At 41.5% G+C, this 19,458-nt stretch overlaps 2 protein-coding genes across 3 annotated transcripts in view; both read left to right on the forward strand.

The window, feature by feature from the left end:
- Positions 1-14,918, forward strand: part of PPM1K (protein phosphatase, Mg2+/Mn2+ dependent 1K) — a 31,219-nt gene extending 16,301 nt beyond the window's left edge. For both annotated transcript variants that reach the window (XM_075998708.1, XM_075998707.1), the window contains exons 4-7: positions 3,770-3,935; positions 4,410-4,554; positions 6,341-6,475; positions 10,418-14,918. In XM_075998708.1, coding sequence (XP_075854823.1) covers positions 3,770-3,935; positions 4,410-4,554; positions 6,341-6,475; positions 10,418-10,549 — 578 coding nt within the window. In that variant the 3' untranslated portion in view covers positions 10,550-14,918. The remainder of the gene's footprint in view (positions 1-3,769; positions 3,936-4,409; positions 4,555-6,340; positions 6,476-10,417) is intronic.
- A 2,760-nt stretch (positions 14,919-17,678) lies between these two features.
- The window catches only part of ABCG2 (ATP binding cassette subfamily G member 2 (JR blood group)), a 76,587-nt gene continuing 74,807 nt past the window's right edge, over positions 17,679-19,458 (forward strand). Inside the window, exon 1 of the mRNA XM_075998740.1 lies at positions 17,679-18,096. The gene's annotated coding sequence lies outside the window, so the exon portion shown is untranslated. The remainder of the gene's footprint in view (positions 18,097-19,458) is intronic.

A 19,458-nucleotide genomic window follows, 5' to 3' on the forward strand; every position in this document is an offset into this window, starting at 1 on the left:
GTACTGTTACTGCTTCAGCTCAGTACTTTTGGTTTTGGTGTTCATGAGCCATTCATGTCTAGAACGCCCATTTTTAATCAATTTTGAAACTGTATCTGTCTATACATATGATCATTTGCACAGCTGAATAATTACCAAGGGTCTGTTATACTTGGAAAAGTACAGCTTTGAGTCTTAAATGTTGCCATCCACAGTCTTGATCATTTTTTCTTTCCATGTGTCCACCTGCAACACCGAGGGAAAGAAAGAGCTGCAGAAATGCCTGTTTTGTGAATTATGCAACATTATAAACACGCATTAGCGCTCAGGGGCCTTATTAATTAGCCTTTAATTTAAACAATGCATCTAATCATTCAACTCAAAAAAATGCCTTCTAGATGCTAAATCTCTGCATTAAGCGGGGTGAACAAATGTGTTTACTCCTTGTATCTGGTGGAGGAGGTGCTTTGATTCCTTCTTGGTATATATTTAAGTCCCAGGAGTTTGGCGGTGTGCTGTAGTGCCCACTCTCTAGGCCTGTGTACTGCGTGTCAGGTACAGATCATTCGGCGCTGTCACCATGCAGTTACCCTTTTGTTATTGGGTAACAATTCTGCTATTGCAGCCCAATTGACAGTGCATGTTTTTCAACTCAGTGTGGGTTCTGATTTGCTGTGTTTAAGAGCAACTGTTTGAGTATGTATGGATGTCTGTGTGTAAGAAAGAGAGAGAGAGAGAGTGTGTGTGTGTGTGTGTGTGAATGCTTAAGTATTTTGGTACAGATATATTTGTGCATAGTTTTATCCTACCTTGGAAGGCATAAAACCAAGAAAGAAGAGTTACTCTGATTTAAAAAAAAAAAGTCAACTCAACTACAAAATACCATCAACTAGAGCAAATCGAGTTTTACAAGCATGGATCTGGCATCTCCTGGAATATTTTGTAATTTGCTAGTGAGATTTTTTTCACCAAAAATAAAAACACTTCCCCTTATTTTGCAGCTCTTTCTCTGCTCTCCCCTGTGTTGCAGGTTGGTAATGTTTGAGCACAATTCCTGGGTGAATTTCCTATTTGCCTCTGTGCGTGTTATTTGTGGCAGAGAACGGTGCCCGGTCAGCAGCTCTGAGACCTGGAGCCCGTGGACACTATATTCTGGGCTTAAGTGGACACAGAGATCTGCTTAATTTTGCCCCACGTGAAGGAGTCCAGCGGTACCTAGCCTGGACTACTGGAAGGTTCCCTCATCCTCTCTGTCCCTTTAGTTGAGATGACTTGCAGTAGAAATTGTCCAGTGAGTGTTAAGAACTTATTGAAAGATATCTTACTTTTATAGTTTTGTACCTAGGGCAGAAAGTGAGAAGTTTTACTTCCATGTTACTCATAAATGTTAAATGAAAGCAAATGCTGATTTAATGTCTATATTACTAGATGCTTTAGCAAACCAGAATCGACAGCTAGTTTGGAAACCTTTCCCATAAATCCTGGAATTTTGGAACTGCAAAGTTGGGTTGGTAAAAAAAAAAAAAAATCAAGGTCTTTAAAATTCTGACATGGCAGAGCCATGAATGATTAACCTAAACAACTAAACTTTCACTCGTGAAATTTTAACACTTTGGTTGTGGCCAGTTATAAGCCACTTTTTAAAAAAGCTATTGGTGACAATTTAAACAGAGGGAGAGACAGGCAGCATCAGTTGAATAAATGCCTGTGTTTTCTTGCCTAACTCTTTAAATCATTTGAAAATGTTATGACTATAAAGATTACATTATCGTAAGTCATTTGAGTAAAGTTAAGAGTTAATATTTGTCCTATATCCTGAATCAAGGGCAGAGACAGAAAAAAGAAGAAAAAGAAAAAATATATAATATAAGTATCATGGATACTTAATGCTAAAACATTATGTTATACACATATTTCAGCATTGAGGAGATATTACTTTGGCATGACAGTTCCAAAATCAAGAGATAAATGGGAAGATAATATAACTACAAATGCTATTTCTCAAGAAAGTAAATTCAGCATGGCTATAAAAGATTAAGTAGAGTTTGTCCATGTTTTTCCATTTTACGTTACTGATTAAAGCAGGCATTTTAATATACTGATTGGAAAATCTATATATGTATATATTTCCTAACAAAGCATTAAAATTGTCTTTAAAAAAAATGCTTGGAAAGATTGAGTCAGATCAATAAATAGCACTTCGCTTTAAATAAATTCGAAATCATCTTTGGATGATCACCTGAATATTTTACAAGACCAGTGGTCTAACCACTGAGCTATGGAGCTCATCCAACCCGAATATTTTATTTTAGGTGTTTTAAAGAATTAACAACGTAACTAGAGAAGATACCTGCTTTAACTCTTTTTCAATTTCTTCTACTTTGCTTTATTTTTTATCCCATAATTTCATAATATTTTCATTTTGGGCAAGGCTCAATGCACCTTAAAAATTTGCAGCAAGTGGTAAGGTAAAGAAAGTACTTAGGACAGATTCTGTTCAAATCAAAGGAAGATGCAAAAATGCAATTTGACTTGCATGGAGCAAATACTTCATGCCCAGTAATATTGAATTTCATTTGTTATTAGTCAGAGAAAAGGAAGATTCTGGAACTGTTCTGGGCCCAGGCGGGACTACAGGAGCAGCTGCTGGCAGTACTGCCCTGCCTTTGGACACAGACTCTTTGTCTTAGATCTTTCTGGAACCAAGAGTGTTAACTCCACTAAGTTTATGAGAAACTACTAATAGAATGAATTTCATTCCCCATCCTACAAAGTTTCAGCTAATAATAATGATGGCCGTAACTTTGTTTCATGCCTTAGGGAAGACAAAGATAAACAGAAAAAAAGTGAGAGTCTTTGACCATTTTAGACTTTTTGGTGAACATTTGTAAAACTAAAAAGAGTTGTAGAAGAAAAGAATACATGAAAATATAGTACTTGAAGAGCAAAGAGTATGTCCTTGGCCTGTTAACTGACAATATTTTCACAAGACAGAACAAAGAAGTGGAAGAGAAAACCTAAATTTATAGATTACAGAGAAGTCAGCTACCTAAAGGGCTCCATAGTCCTAAGTCATCCGGCCATAATAATTAGTCTAAGTAAATTTTAATGCTTTTAGTCTTGGCCAGGCGTGGTGGCTCACACCTGTAATCCTAGCACTCTGGGAGGCTGAGGTGGGAGGATCACTCAAGGTCAGGAGTTCGAAACCAGCCTGAGCAAGAGCGAGGCCCCGTCTCTTCTAAAAATAGAAAGATAGTAATTGGCCAACTAAAAATATATACATATAGAAAATATTAGCCGGGCATGGTGGCACGTGCCTGTAGTCCCAGCTACTCGAGAGGCTGAGGCAGGAGGATCACTTGAGCCCAGGAGTTGGAGGTTGCTGTGAGCGAGGCTGATGCCACGGCACTCTAGCCCGAGCAACAGAGTGAGACTCTGTCTCAAAAAAAAAAAAAAAAAATACTTTTAGTCTTGACCCCATACATACACTCAAAGGTGTCATTATAAGTTCAAGTCAGCTCTATTTGATATAAATAGGGGCCATTTGGAGACAGGGATGCATTGCTTACCAGATTAGGTTAGCAACCTTTTCCGTTTGCATGGAGCCTTGTTACAGAATTAAACTCTTGTTTCCTTGCATGCTGTTACATAGTTCATCTGCATTTTCTTTGCATAGCTCTAGTTAAATTCAGCGTTAGATTATCATGCTTGTATTTTATTGTGCAAGAAAAACTCCACGGCCAATCCTCTGACTGCCACTAACTTGCACTCTTTTTCATAACATTTGTAGCAACGCTCCTGACCTCGGGGACTACGGCAACAGTAGCCCTGTTGCGAGATGGCATTGAACTGGTCGTCGCCAGTGTCGGGGACAGCCGGGCTATTTTGTGCAGAAAAGGAAAACCCATGAAGCTGACCACTGACCATACTCCAGAAAGAAAAGATGAAAAAGAAAGGTATGAAGAAATCCTTCTACGGGGACGATGTTTCTATTTTTAGTTCATGATAAAAAATAAAATTTTGCATTTTATTTTATTTTGAGACAGAGTCTCACTTTGTTGCCCAGGCTAGAGTGAGTGCCGTGGCATTAGCCTCGCTCACAGCAACCTCAAACTCCTGGGCTCAAGCGATCCTCCTGCCTCAGCCTCCCGAGTAGCTGGGACTACAGGCATGTGCCACCATGCCCGGCTAATTTTTTCTATATATATTAGTTGGCCAATTAATTTCTTTCTATTTATAGTAGAGACGGGGTCTCGCTCTTGCTCAGGCTGGTCTCGAACTCCTGACCTCGAGCGATCCTCCCACCTCGGCCTCCCAGAGTGCTAGGATTACAGGCGTGAGCCACCGCGCCTGGCCTCATGCTTACGTTTTAACAGTGACTTGGTTTTCTGCATATCACTCCATTTGTCTTTTCCTTTTTTCTTGACCAGGATCAAGAAATGCGGTGGCTTTATAGCTTGGAATAGTTTGGGGCAGCCTCACGTGAATGGCAGACTCGCAATGACAAGGAGTATCGGCGATTTGGATCTTAAATCCAGCGGGGTGATAGCAGAGCCTGAAACAAAGAGGATTAAGGTAAGACACGACCTGCGAACGCTTGATCCACATGCAGAGAAGGAATTTATGAATTTAGGCTCGTCTCTAGCTGCAGGGTTTCATGGAAGCCTTAACTAAATCCAAAATGATTTTTTTTTTCTTTTTTTTTGAGACAGAGTCTCACTCTGTTCCCCAGGCTAGAGTGAGTGCCGTGGCATCAGCCTCGCTCACAGCAACCTCCAACTCCTGGGCTCAAGCGATCCTCCTGCCTCAGCCTCCCGAGTAGCTGGGACTACAGACATGCGCCACCACGCCCGGCTCATTTTTTCTATATTTTTAGTTGGCCAATTGATTTCTTTCTATTTTTTAGTAGAGACGGGGTCTCGCTCTTGCTCAGGCTGGTTTTGAACTCCTGACCTCGAGTGATCCTCCCGCCTTGGCCTCCCAGAATGCTAGGATGACAGGCGTGAGCCACCGTGCCTGGCAACATTTGTTAATTAATTGCATGAAGGGTTTTGTGTCTTATACATAGCCCACTTATATTCGTTTTATCTAACAAATACATACAGAGGGTTTACTATGTCCCAAGTTCTGTTCAAAATAGATGCCACTATCCCCATTTTACAAGGAAAACAAATCTAAACATATAGAGGTCAACTTACCTTTGGTCACTCAGCCAAATAACAGAAGCAAGATTCAAACCCTAGAAGCCTGGCTCCAGAGAGAGCACTCTTTTATTTTTTATTTTTTTGAGACAGAGTCTCACTCTGTTGCCCAGGCTAGAGTGCCGTGGCGTCAGCCTCGCTCACAACAACCTCCAACTCCTGGGCTCAAGCGATCCTCCTGCCTCAGCCTCCCGAGTAGCTGGGACTACAGGCATGCGCCACCATGCCCAGCTCATTTTTTCTATATATTTTTAGTTGTCCTGCTAATTTCTATTTTTAGTAGAGACGGCGTCTCGCTCTTGCTCAGGCTGGTCTCTAACTCCTGAGCTCAAATAATCCTCCCGCCTCGGCCTCCCAGAGTGCTAGGATCACAGACGTGAGCCACCGCGCCCGGCCCAGAGAGAGTACACTGAACTATGACATCGTGCTACGTCTCAGCATTCATCCATCTGGCTTCTTCCTCTGTGGTGTTACTAAAAAAGTGTTAGGCCGGGCGCAGTGGCTCACGCCTATAATCCTAGTACTCTGGAGGCCGAGGCGGGAGGATTGCTCAAGGTCAGGAGTTCAAAACCAGCCTGAGCAAGATCGAGACCCCCTTCTCTACTAAAAAATAGAAAGAAATGAATTGGCCAACTAAAAATATATAGAAAATCTTAGCCGGGCATGGTGGCACATGTAGTCCCAGCTGTACTCCCAGCTACTTGGGAGGCTGAGGCAAGAGGATTGCTTGAAGTTAGCAGTTTGAGACCAGCCTAAGCAAGAGCTAGACCCCATTTCTACCAAAAATAGAAAAATGAGCTGGGCATGGTGGCGCATGCCTGTAGTCCCAGCTACTGGGGAGGCTGAGGCAGGAGGATCGCTTGAGCCCAGGAGTTTGAGGTTGCTGTGAGCGAGGCTGATGCCACGGCACTGTAACCCAGGTGACAGAGTGAGACTCTGTCTCAAAAAAAAAAAAAGAAGTGTCAGGTTTATCATTTTTGCTTAGTACTACATGTTGCTACTTTTGCCCTCTATATCATATAGACTTTACATTTTCACCATTTGCCTACAAGTTCTTGCAGGGATGGCCATTCAGCAAAACAGATAAAATCTTTGCATTCCCAAGATTGTTCTAAGGCAGAGTCTAGTCTGTAATCGTGTCTGTTCGGTTGTGACTGCAGCTCCATCATGCCGACGACAGCTTCCTGGTCCTCACCACAGACGGAATCAACTTCATGGTGAACAGTCAAGAGATCTGTGACGCCGTCAACCAGTGCCACGATCCCAGCGAGGCAGCCCACGTGGTGACTGAGCAGGTGACCCAGCCAGCAGAGCTTCTAGAAAAGTCTCGAGCAGGGAGGAGAGTAAAGGACAAGCCTGAGCACGTGGTTTCGGCAGAGCCTGCAGTGGCTCCCAGGAGCTTGGCATTTCTTTGAAGGCTTGTGATTTAACTTGAGTGTCACAGTGACTTTTACACTTAATTTATTTTTTATTTTTTTTAGACAGAGTCTCACTCTGTTGCCCAGGCTAGAGTGAGTGCCGTGGCATCAGCTTCGCTCATAGCAACCTCAAACTCCTGGGCTCAAGCAATCCTCCTGCCTCAGCCTCCTCCTGAGTAGCTGGGACTACAGGCATGCGCCACCATGCCCGGCTCATTTTTTCTATATATTTTTAGTTGTCCAGCTAATTTCTTTCTATTTTTTAGTAGAGATGGGATCTCGCTCTTGCTCAGGCTGGTTTTGAACTCCTGACCTTGAGCAATCCTCCCACCCTGGCCTCCCAGAGTGGTAGGATTACAGGCGTGACCACCTCGCCCAGCCTGAACTTTACACTTGATTCCGTAATATTTCCAATGAGAAGATTTTTACAGTTCCCTCAAGTAGTTAGTAAAATGAATATGCCAAGGAAATGTGCTATTTATTTTTTTTCTTTGTACACACCTTGAAACGTTAGTAACAGCAGCAGTAAATCGTCATAATAATAAACTAATATATCACTACGTATCAGACATTGTTCATATATATTAACTCAGATTACTATCACAATAACCCAGTGAGGTTGGAGCTATTATTGTCCCTTTTCACAAATAAGGAAACTAGTCCAGAGGCCACGAAGTTAAGTAACTCACTGAAGGTCAGAAAACTATTAAGTTGCAGAACTAGACTTGAAACTCAAGACAGCATCTTCCTAAGTCTGACCACTGGGCCATTAAACCAGACTGTTCCAAGGAAATACCCAATTAGAGGGACATCAGAATCTAGTCTTCTTCTGGCTATGAAAAATGGGTATATGCAAAAGAAAGCAAAACACAACAAAAAGGTCTATGGATGAGGTCATGGGTCGCTTAGAGCTAAAATTTGAAATATGGATGATAACCAGTAAAGAAAATGTAAAATTTGCTTTGTGCTGTTTAATATGTTCTTTTTTTTTTTTTTTTTTTTTTTTTTTTTTTGAGACAGAGTCTCGCTTTGTTGCCCAGGCTAGAGTGAGTGCCGTGGCGTCCTAGCTCACAGCAACCTCAAACTCCTGGGCTCGAGTGATCCTTCTGCCTCAGCCTCCCGGGTAGCTGGGACTACAGGCATGCGCCACCATGCCCGGCTAATTTTTTATATATATATCAGTTGGCCAATTAATTTCTTTCTATTTTTTATAGTAGAGACGGGGTCTCGCTCTTGCTCAGGCTGGTTTTGAACTCCTGACCTTGAGCAATCCGCCCGCCTCGGCCTCTTAATATGTTCTTTTGCTTATCTGTTTGAAGTTGTAGCCATCACTGCTCATCAGGGCATGCTTTATCCAACTGCCTTTGCATTTCCCAAATTAAGACAACAGACCTTACTTTAGAAGTATCATTTGCTTGAAAATAGATGGGCAAGTGTAGTCACCCTTGGTTATTACTTTATCCAGTGCTAATAAGTGCACAAGAGCGCCTGAAATCCAGGAAATGGGCCCAACGCCATGGACGAACCTGTCCTTCCTAATTTTTTTAATCACCTGTCTTATAGATAAGTGTGTTCCAGTTCACAAAAGCAATGATATTTGTAATGACTACATAGTATTCCAGCTTATTTGTGTACCCTGCTATTTGAACAAATTCTTTTTTTTTTTTTTTTTTTTTAACTCTGGTCAAGTGGAGCAGGAACAAAGGACAAATTCTTACAATTGATTAACAATTCTCCTACTGCAGAAAATTTAGTTTACGCCCATTTGTCCATTTTGTAAGAAGCATAGTAAATATTCCTGTACTTGTATGTTTTTTGATTTAACAGTTCCTATAGTCAGCAAATTCAGTTTATGTTCACTCCAATAAACATTATTCTATCTATTCATGCAAATCCACTTCCTGCAGGTATTATTTTTCTTAGGTTAAATTCTACAAAAAAGGATACACAGTGTTCCAGGGCTTTTAGTAAGTTTGCCAAATTGCCTTCCAGAAATAATTGACCGATTCACACTTTAACTAGCTTGTTGGGTTTTTTTGGTTTTTTTTTGGTTTGTTTCTTGAGACAGAGTCTTGCTCTGTCACCCGGCTGGAATGCAATAGTGTGATGATAGCTCACAGCGACTTCACACTCCTGGGCTTGAGCCATTCTCCTGCCTCAGCCTCCCAAGTGGCTAGTAGGACTACAGGCGCTCACCGCCATACCTGGCTAATTTTTTCATAGAGAATGGGGTCTTGCTATGTTGCCCAGGCTACTCTCCAACTCCTGGCCTCAAATGATCCTCCTACCTCTACTTCCCAAAATGCTGGGATTACCGGCACAGTGGCTCACACCTATAATTAATTCTACCACTCTTAGAGGCTGAGGCAGGAGGATTGCTTGAGGTCAGGAGTTGGGGACCAAAGTGCTGGGATTATAAGTGTGAATCACCATGCACATTCTATAGTTTGCGTTTCTCCAAATTCTCATCCTAAGTATTTTGCCAATTTTGATACATGGAAAAATCAAATTTTATCATTGAAATTTGCATCTTTTTTTTTTTTTTTAGTGGAATTAGCCATTTGCATAGGTTTTTTTAGCCATTTGTATTTCTTTTGTTTTTTTTTTCTTTCTTTTTTTTTTACATCTTGCAATGCATATGTATTTCTTATCTTATGATATAGTTTGGGTTGTTTGCCTTTCTATTTGTTTGTAAAATGTTATTTTCACATCAGATCTTTTCATCAACCCTTACCTTCACAGTTGGGGGCCAGGCTGTGAGGTCTTTTAAATACATTGGATGCTAAATATAATCCCAAGCACTTCTAAAAATGCTAATTCAGTCACCTGCTATTTGAACAAATTCTTTTTTTTTTTTAACTCTGGTCAAGTGGAGCAGGAACAAAGGACAAATTCTTACAATTGATTAACAATTCTCCTACTGCAGAAAATTAAGTTTACACCCATTTGTCCATTTTGTAAGAAGCATAGTAAATATTCCTGTACTTGTATGTTTTTTTTTGGTTTTTTTGTGTTTTTTTTTGAGACAGAGTCTCACTTTTGTTGCCCTGGCTAGAGTGAGTGAGTGCTAGGATTACAGGCGTGAGCCACCGCGCCCGGCCTATGTACTTGTATGTTTAAGCATGTCTTTTTCCAGGGTTGTTTTGACAGTCTCATTCCGTTGCCCGGGCTAGAGTACCGGGGTGTCAGCCTCGCTCACAGCAACCTCAAATTCCTGGGCTCAAGCGATCCTCCTGCCTCAGCCTCCCGAGAAGCTGGGACTACAGGCATGCGCCACCATGCCCGGCTAATTCTTTCTATATATTTTTAGTTGGCCAATTCTTTCTTTCTATTTTTAGTAGAGATGGGGTCTCGCTCTTGCTCAGGCTGGTTTTGAACTCCTGACCTTGAGCGATCCTCCGGCCTCGGCCTCCCTGATTGCTAGGATTACAGGCGTGAGCCACCACGCCTTTTATTCCTTTAGGTTAAAGTCCCAGAAGCAGAATTGCTGGCACGAGGTAACCTTACCCAGTCCTTACCCACGTTTACAGATAAGTCTTGGTCTTCAGCAGCTGCAAACTCTCACTGTGCCTTAGCTGCTAAAATTGCTCCAGCGGAGTATAATTGCTGTGATTGTTCTGGGTCATCTGCTATTTCATGTGCAATTCAGTAAACCTTGTGGGCATTGATATGGGGTGATAGGATCACGAACCATTGTGAAAGAATTAGGTTAGTAACTTGACTGTAAGACCGGTTTGCTTTTTCCAGGGGAAGGGTGATGGCTTCTGGTACAGACTCTCATTGCCAATGTTTCTCTCTTCCTGTTGCCAAATCTTGCAGGCAATACAGTATGGCACCGAGGACAACAGTACTGCCGTGGTGGTGCCTTTCGGGGCGTGGGGAAAATACAAGAACTCTGAGATCAACTTCTCATTCAGCAGAAGCTTTGCCTCCAGCGGACGATGGGACTGATCACCGGCTGGGACTTTTGGAGTTTCTGTGCGACACTTTTTCACCGAGCATGTCACGAAACAGATAAGATAAAAAAAAAAAAGTCGCCTGTCACCCATGTGACCCTGTGATTCACTAGATCAATGCACAAGTCATTGTGAACTTAATAACCACTTGCATAGTAGTTTTTTTTGCTAAATCCTCATATTTATGTTCAACTGTATATTCTCAGTATAAATATATATGGAATTAAGCTATGGTGCGTGTCTCAACTGGGTGATCGAGTAAAGAAGTGGTTTTGATACACTTGGAAGAGAGTATTAAAGTTCTAATTTTTAAGACTTAGGCAGCTCCGGGTTTCTTTTATTCATTTGAACATTTTCTTCACAATAGCTTGAATTTCAACAGCTTTTCCATGTCTTATCTGCAAGTTTTTATTTTTATTTTTTTTCTTTCCAGACTTCCCTATCACTAGGATGCAAGTTTTTATTTTTAATCGTTGTGCCAAGAAGTAAGTGTGCAAACTGAGCTCTCTGGTACCGGATGTATTTTGTATGCTGGGCCACTTACTGGTAACCGTAACCATGCAAAATAAATTAATTGAGATAATATGACATTGCTAAATTGTATACATATTTATAAACAGCACACTTGTGTAATTCACCTGTGTTGTTACCAACCCCCATTCCTATTTTTCTGTAGTTAAGAATGCTGCATAGATGTGACTTAATACAGTACTGCCATGTGAGTTGTATTTAACTCACGCTGGTTTTGAGCCCAGGGCCTCGTGAAGTGCTTATAACTCACACGTCTCTTTACCCTGGGAGCCACGTGGTCCGCATGCAACTCATGTGCCCAAGCTGTAGCATGCGTGTCACGTGATAGGTGGCCCCCTGGGCAAGACCCTGCATTTGGTTTGTGAAAATCTTATTTTTTGCTGCTGTTATTATTATAATTAATACTGACAATTTAATTGCACGTAACTCACGCACAGAAAACAAGAAAGAAATAACCAATTTTTCATTAAATTAGAAAGGATCGTTTTGTCTTTGAAGTTTTTATTCTATTTTCATAATGAAACACTGTGGCCCCAAGGGAAAAACATTTTTTTTTTTTTTTTTACTAGCGTGGCAATTAATGAATGTGTTCATATCAGAAAAGAAAGCACACACTCTTGGGGTCTTTTGGCCAAATTGATACAAAGCTAAATATTGATGGTATCGAGTATTTTGTATAAAGTTTTTCATTTGTTATCTCTATGTTTTGGGTTTTGTATATAGTATGTGTATAGCACAGTTCTGTATAGAGTAAACAAATGAAATAATTTGTTGGTAAAAATAATGTCACTTTGATCTGATACTGCCATTAGCCATAGCTCGAGGTTCATGTCTGGTTTTTGCTCATTCCTAAGACTTAAAATACATCTAAAACAAACATTAAAACATTCTATACTTCAGCTTGCTGTGTCATGTAGGAGTATAAAACTATACCTCTTTTTACCTGCATGTAAGTTTTCTGTTAAAATGTGAATCTCTAAATGAATGTGTATTCGGAATTGTATATACAGTTTATTTCTGCAAGCTATTATTTGTGGATGAGTGTACATATGTAAATTTTGGAGTCATATACAATTAAAGGGAACAATCTTGCATAGCTCCTTCACCAATTAGCTTTAAGTTATTGGTGCATTGATTGCCTGAGGGCCCCTGACACACTGAGAGTGGTTTTCCTATGGTGGAGAACCAATGGTTATGGCCGGATGAGGAACTAGATTAAAAATAACTGTAGGAGATGTTTTATGGTGGGTAATTTATCTAGAAAACCTAGAAACAGAGCCAGCATATTGCAGCTACATTGCTATGCGAGAATTTGTGTATAAACTAGTAAGATGTGACAAAAATCGTGAATGTTAAGAATGACATGGAATTTTGTGGGAGAAAAAAAAGAAAAAGGAACCAAGAAGAAAAAGTTGATGTAGGATAAACCTTCAACTCTCAGTTTTCAGTTGACTTTTCTCTTCTTTAAGCTTTAAAAGATTTATTAGAAGGAAAAGGGCCCAGTATAAATATTCACATCTTCTCACCTTTTTGGGGAATGGAAGAAAATAAATCTTGAGTTTTCCTGCCTATATTCATCTAGAATTGTGCTTTGAACAAAAGTGCTAAATAAAATTTTCTAGTTTTTTTTTTTTTTTTTTTCCCAAGGAAGTTAGATAAAAGAAGGACATCACAGGAAAGATGATTGTCCTCTGTTCATTGTCCCCTGAGAGGTGAGGAACTAAAGGGGTCTAGTAAAGTTAGAAACTGTCTTGCTCTGAGTCAGGTCTTAAATGCGAAAGCTACATTTAGAAGCATGCAGAATTTCCAAACTAACAAGCAAAGGAAAACTCCAGAGCACTACATGACATGCAAAAGACACAGGTTTCATTTTTCTTTTCAGTTCTTCACTTTACTCTCCCTCTCTCTTTTTGACATTCAAACTACTGAGGTTGGGAGTGACATTGTCAAGTTCAAAGGCCTGAGGCTCCCTGGTGGATGGAAGTAGATGGCCAGGTGTGAGGAAGAGGAATTTGTAGGATTGTGTCTGGGGTGGACTTGATTGACTGTTTCAGTTAGAAAACTTTTTAAAACCCTAAGCCAGTTAACTTTGACTAAGCATAAAATGTACAGTACTGGTGTTTACGTTGCTCAAGCCACAAAATTAAAGCATAATTTAAAATGTAGGTTATTTTAATCCATAAAAGACAGAGCATACTTGTATTGGGCTTCTAAGTCTATTCTTGGAAATTATGCAAATAGTAGTAAAAAAGAAAATGGACTGATCTAAATATAGTTTTGTAGTTATAAATGTGAATTTGCCATGTGTATAGGTACAGTGTAAATTATATGAATGTAATAAGACATATCAATTGTATTTATACATCATCTTTCTAACATGTTGCCAAACTACGTGACACCATTTATTTGGTGAAATATCTTACAATGATTGTCATTTTCCATAAGTGCTTAAGTACTTTATATATTCAAAAGTAAACTCAGTCCTTCTGGCCATCAACTGTTTGTTTGTTACAGATCTTTTTGTTTCTTAAGTACTTCAAAGTCTTGTGCATTTTTCTGGGGGAAAAAATCCATGTTGAAGGGATCACTTTTGATCTTTTGTATTCTATGATGTGAACTTTCCCCATATTCCCACATTTAAAAAGCAGTGACTTCAGGCCAGTTGTGGAGGCTCACGCCTGTCATCCTAGCACTCTGGGAGGCCGAGGCGGTAGGATCGCTCAAGGTCAGGAGTTCGAGACCAGCCTGAGCAAGAGCGAGACCCCGTCTCTACTAAAAATAGAAAGAAATTAATTGGCCAACTAAAAATATATAGAAAAAATTAGCCGGGCATGGTGGCGCATGCCTGTAGTCCCAGCTACTCGGGAGGCTGAGGCAGGAGGATCGCTTGAGCCCAGGAGTTGGAGGTTGCTGTGAGCGAGGCTGACGCCATGGCACTCTAGCCTGGGCAACACAGTGATACTCTGTCTCAAAAAACAAACAACAAAAAAAAAAAACAGTGACTTCCATTATTAGCACATCATTTAAAAGAGAGAATTTTTTTTATGTGAAATTTGAATCTTTTTTTTTTTTAGCCTCTTGGCAGATAAATGAGTAAGCCACCTATGCTTAACTCTTCAATATCAAACAGGACATTCAATTCCCTTTCTAAGAATGGACAGAGATTTAATTTCATATGATAGTAAGAAAATGCTTCGAGGCAGGGGATACTTAAAGTTTAGCATTGAACAGTTCAACACAAACATGAATTTCTGGGTTTTTCCCTTAAGTACCTCCATGGTTCTTGTATAGCCATGCCTGTCAAAAGGGACATGAGATTTTGGTTGGGTGACATTTTGTTGTATCTGTTAGATTCACTTCCGGGTGGCTTAAGCAGAAGTTAAAGTGATGTCCTGACAAAGGAAACAAGCCAAATGGTGGTGGCCTGCTCGTTGCTCTTGGCAACTGGGATGAGACCAATTGCCCCTCTGGCAGCTCCCATCGGTCATTAGATAGTTGAAATGGTCACACTTCGTGTTTTGGGCTGTGAAATCGTGGCCTTCTTTTGTCTCCATGAGTGACTTATCTGAACTGGATTCCAGTACAGAATTTAGCAGCCTGGTGTTTCTCAAATTAATTTCTACTGAAGTGCTCTTGCATACGTTTGTTTTATAATTTACCAAAGTACTATTTGGGTATATAGGGACTCCTATAAGAGTTGATGTAATAATTGCTGCTTGGATCGTTGTTTTTCAATGTCTGCATTGAGAGTGAGTGTGAGCAGACTAAAATCTCTTATCTCTGTGTTCAAAATATCATTCTAATAAAATACATGTATTAAACACTTTTTAAAATCCTACTGTGCTTATTTAGTATCCAGACTGTTCAACATTCTGTATGTGATCCTGGGAGCACTATGAAAGAGTCCATGAGCCAGGGCACGGTGGCTCACGCCTGGCATCCTAGCACTCTGGGAGGCCGAGGCGGGAGGATCGCTCAAGGTCAGGAGTTCGAGACCAGCCTGAGCATGAGCGAGACCCCGTCTCTACTATAAATAGAAAGAAATTAATTGGCCAACTAATATATATAGAAAAAATTAGCCGGGCATGGTGGCGCATGCCTGTAGTCCCAGCTACTCGGGAGGCTGAGGCAGGAGGATCGCTTGAGCCCAGGAGTTTGAGGTTGCTGTGAGCGAGGCTGACGCCACGGCACTCTAGCCTGGGCAATAGAGTGAGACTCTGTCTCAAAAAACAGAGAAAGAGTCCATGAACAGTTGGAAATTTCAAATTCTAGCTGTTTGCAGAATTTATTTTTCATTTTTTTCTTTTCTTTTTCTCTTTTACACTTTTGAGTACTTGAATGTTTGCAGAATCAATGTGAAGAGTCTTTCAGGAAAAAAGGATATACTCTTATCTATTCAAATCTTTTTGCTTCGACCTAACACAAAATTCATCTGTTAAATTCACACTTTTAAAATATTTGATGATACCTCAGAGGAAAACGGTCATGATGATTTCTACAATGGTTTGCCTGTAGTTTCAGAAATTTGGTGATACTGAGGCAATTTCCATATATTAAAAATTAGAAAATTTAACCAGGCCGGGGGCAGTGGCTCACGCCTGTAATCCTAACACTCTGGGAGGCTGAGACAGGAGGATTGCTCGAGGTCAGGAGTTCGAAACCAGCCTGAGCAAGAGCAAGACCCCGTCTCTACTATAAATAGAAACAAATTAATTGGCCAACTAGTATATCTAGAAAAAATTAGACAGGCATGGTGGTGCACGCCTGTAGTCCCAGCTACTCGGGAGGCTGAGGAGGCAGGAGGATTGCCTGAGCCCAGGAGTTGGAGGTTGCTGTGAGCGAGGCTGACGCCACGGCACTCTAGCCAGGAAGATGGAGTGAGACTCTGTCTCAAAAAAAAAAAAAAAAAAATTAGAAACAGGTGTTTGGCAGTGATACTACATGACTTAGCATTATGTTTATGCAAACAGTTTTTAATACCCTATTGATTGAATAGAATGTATTAATAATAGTTTGCATTCCATAGGCACAAAGACCTCTTAGAGAGTGTATCCCTTGAATGTAGCTTAGTAAGCTCTGGCAACAGAGATCTGTCCTGTTTTGTTCAAATTCCATACCTGTCATTTACTATATGTTTATCGATGAGGAACAATCATTATATTTGCTAAAGGAGAAAATTAATGCATTGAATTATACTTTCATTGCTTTTATGTTGGTGGGGAAACAGTCATTAGATAAAGTACAAGTTATTATAAATATAGTTCACAATCTTGTTCTGAAACTCATTTAAAGCAAATCAAAACCTAGGCCAGGCGTGGTGGCTCACGCATGTAATCCTAGCACTCTGGGAGGCCAAGGTGGGAGGATTGCTCGAGGTCAGGAGTTCAAAACCAGCCTGAGCAAGAGGGAGACCCGTCTCTACTATAAAGAATTTAATTGGCCAAGTAATATATCTAGAAAAAAATTAGCCGGGCATGGTGGCGCATGCCTGTAGTCCCAGCTACTCGGGAGGAGGCTGAGGCAGGAGGATCGCTTGAGCCCAGGAGTTGGAGGTTGCTGTGAGCGAGGCTGACGCCACGACACTCACTCTAGCCTGGGTGAGAGAGCGAGACTCTGTCTCAAAAAAAACAAACAAAAGAAAACTTGTCAAGGCCAGTGAAGAGTGGAATTAGAAATTCTTAGTAAATGTTCTATTTTCACTTAACATCTACCTTAGTTTCAGAAGATGAAATTCCAATGTAATACAGTCTTTTTTTTTTTTTTTTTTTTGAGACAGAGTCTCACTCTATTGCCTGGGCTAGAGTGCCATGGTGTCAGCCTCGCTCACAGCAACCTCAAACTCCTGGGCTCAAGCGATCCTCCTGCCTCAGCCTCCCGAGTAGCTGGAACTAGAGGCACGCACCACTGCGCCTGGCTAATTTTTTTCTATTTTTAGTTGTTTAGCTAATTTCTTTGTATTTATAGTGGAGACGGGGTCTCTCGCTCTTGCTCAGGCTGGTCTCAAACTCCTGAGCTCAAGCGATCCTCCCACCTCGGCCTCCCAGAGTGCTGGGATTACAGGCGTGAGCCACCTCGCCTGGCCTAAATACAGTGTTAACTTTGTATTTTACTTCTGGTTTAGGATAGGGTAACATTAAAAGGATAGCACACCCCAACTATAACTTCTCTGTCCTCTTGCAATCTCTGCTGCCCCTTTGCATTGAAACTGAACTCTGCCTGGGTTTCATTCACTTCCTTTTCAAATCCGTGTCATCATCCTGCTTATGTTTTTTTTTTTTTCTTTTTCTTTCTCTTTTCTTTTGCTTTTTTTTTTTTTTTCTTGCTAGAAGGCAGGGCCTGCAAGAAGAGATCGTCAGTTACAGTGGTGCTAGCAAAAGACAGGAAGTTTACACACAAGAGCTTAAAACCATTGGCTAGAATCGGTTTTGATCCTTCCGTTTCCAAAATAAAGTTGCTGTCCGCGTTGGAAACACTCCCATCAGGATTCTGTTGCACAAAGAGAAAGATATAAAAATATTTCTCTGACTCACGACTTTCCTCCTTTTTTTTTTTTTTTTTTTTTTAAGTCCCCTGGCCAGGAATTCCAGAAAAGGGTCCCCAAGCTGATTGGAGGCATTAGGTTGTCAGTTTTGAGTCGCAGTGGTCGCTGGAGAAAGAAATGTGAGCGATCAGTAGCCAGCGGTGGAGAAAAGGGGAACTCGAGCAGCTGGGACAGCTGTTAATTTCAGTCTGGAAGTTTCCTCCAGGCTAGTTTATTTGGAAAGCCGCAACCCTCTGGAGTAACTGCCACACGATCTGCTTTTGGGGGCTGACACGTTCCCTCTCTGGCTCTCTTCCTCCTGACCCCTGCGAGCTGGCAGGAAGGGCAGATCCTGGGGCGACAGTCGTCTGTTTCCTAGGGATGGATCTTTCTGGAAGACTGTCCAGGAAAAACCCGCAAGTGTAGAAACCGTCTGTCTCTGTCCTGAGGTTTTGACCTCTTTGCTTCCAACATCACACACCATCATCGAGGTGAGTGGTTTGTTTCTTGTCGCACACTGAGTAGAAAGTCCCGATTCTTGCTTTTTGTGTTCTTTTTTGATTTGTGATTTTATAAATGTGTCACTCAAACCGGTGCTTCTCATACTTTCACGTGCATGCGAATCACTAGAGATATTTAATTGTTGTTGTTGTTGTTTTGAGACAGAGTCTCACTTTGTTGCCCAGGCTAGAGTGAGTGCCGTGGCGTCAGCCTCGCTCACAGCAACCTCCAACTCCTGGGCTCACGCGATCCTCCTGCCTCAGCCTCCCGAGTAGCTGGGACTACAGGCATGCGCCACCACGCCCGGCTAGTTTTTTTCTATATATTTTTTTAGTTGTCCAATTAATTTTCTTTATATTTTTAGTAGAGACGGGGGTCTCGCTCTTGCTCAGGCTGGTCTCGAACTCCTGACCTTGAGCGATCCTCCTGCCTCGGCCTCCCAGAGTGCTAGGATTGTACAGGCGTGAGCCATCGTGCCAGTCCTACCTGGAGATCTTGTTACAAAGCAGAATTCAGCAGGTCTGGGGTGGGTTGAGATTCTGCAAGTCAGACAACCTTTCCTGTAATCACGGCTTGAGTAACAAGGGGCTTAAATCCTCTAGATTTTTGGCTTTTTTGGAAAAGATTGGGGGATACGGGCAGGATGCGGGTATTTGGCTGAGTGCATGATTTATGCAGAGCAGCTTAAAAAACAAATCAAACAACAGCTGTGCCCTGGTTGTGCCTACTTTGATGAACTGTCTCTACATTTTGGGGTTTCTGTTAAACAGTTTCTAGATGCAGTGAACCAGGTCACCCCAATCCAGGGAGGATGTTGGACTTCTCCTTAGATTCTGTGGGCCACTTGGAGCACAGCCAGAAGCCTTTTTGTAATTTTAGGAACTTTAGGATTAACTGTCCCTATCCTGTCCCCATCTGCTGCGGCTGGCGGTCACTTCGAACACTTTAGCTGCAATTAAAAATAACGCAGGCTAGGCCGGGCGCGGTGGCTCACGCCTGTCATCCTAGCACTCTGGGAGGCCAAGGCGGGAGGATCGTTCGAGGTCAGGAGTTCGAAACCAGCCTGAGCAAGAGCGAGACCCCCGTCTCTACTATAAATAGAAAGAGGAATTAATTGGCCAACTAAAATATATAGAAAAAATGAGCCGGGCATGGTGGCACATGCCTGTAGTCCCAGCTACTCTGGAGGCTGAGGCAGGAGGATCGCTTGAGCCCAGGAGTTGGAGGTTGCTGTGAGCTAGGCTGACGCCACGGCACTCACTCTAGCCTGGGCAACAAAGTGACACTCTGTCTCACAAATAAAATAAAATAAAATAAGAGTCACAGCAGAAAAGGAAATTTGATTACCACAC

This window comes from Microcebus murinus, chromosome 29 (assembly GCF_040939455.1).
Source record: "Microcebus murinus isolate Inina chromosome 29, M.murinus_Inina_mat1.0, whole genome shotgun sequence".
Classification (NCBI taxonomy): domain Eukaryota; kingdom Metazoa; phylum Chordata; class Mammalia; order Primates; family Cheirogaleidae; genus Microcebus; species Microcebus murinus.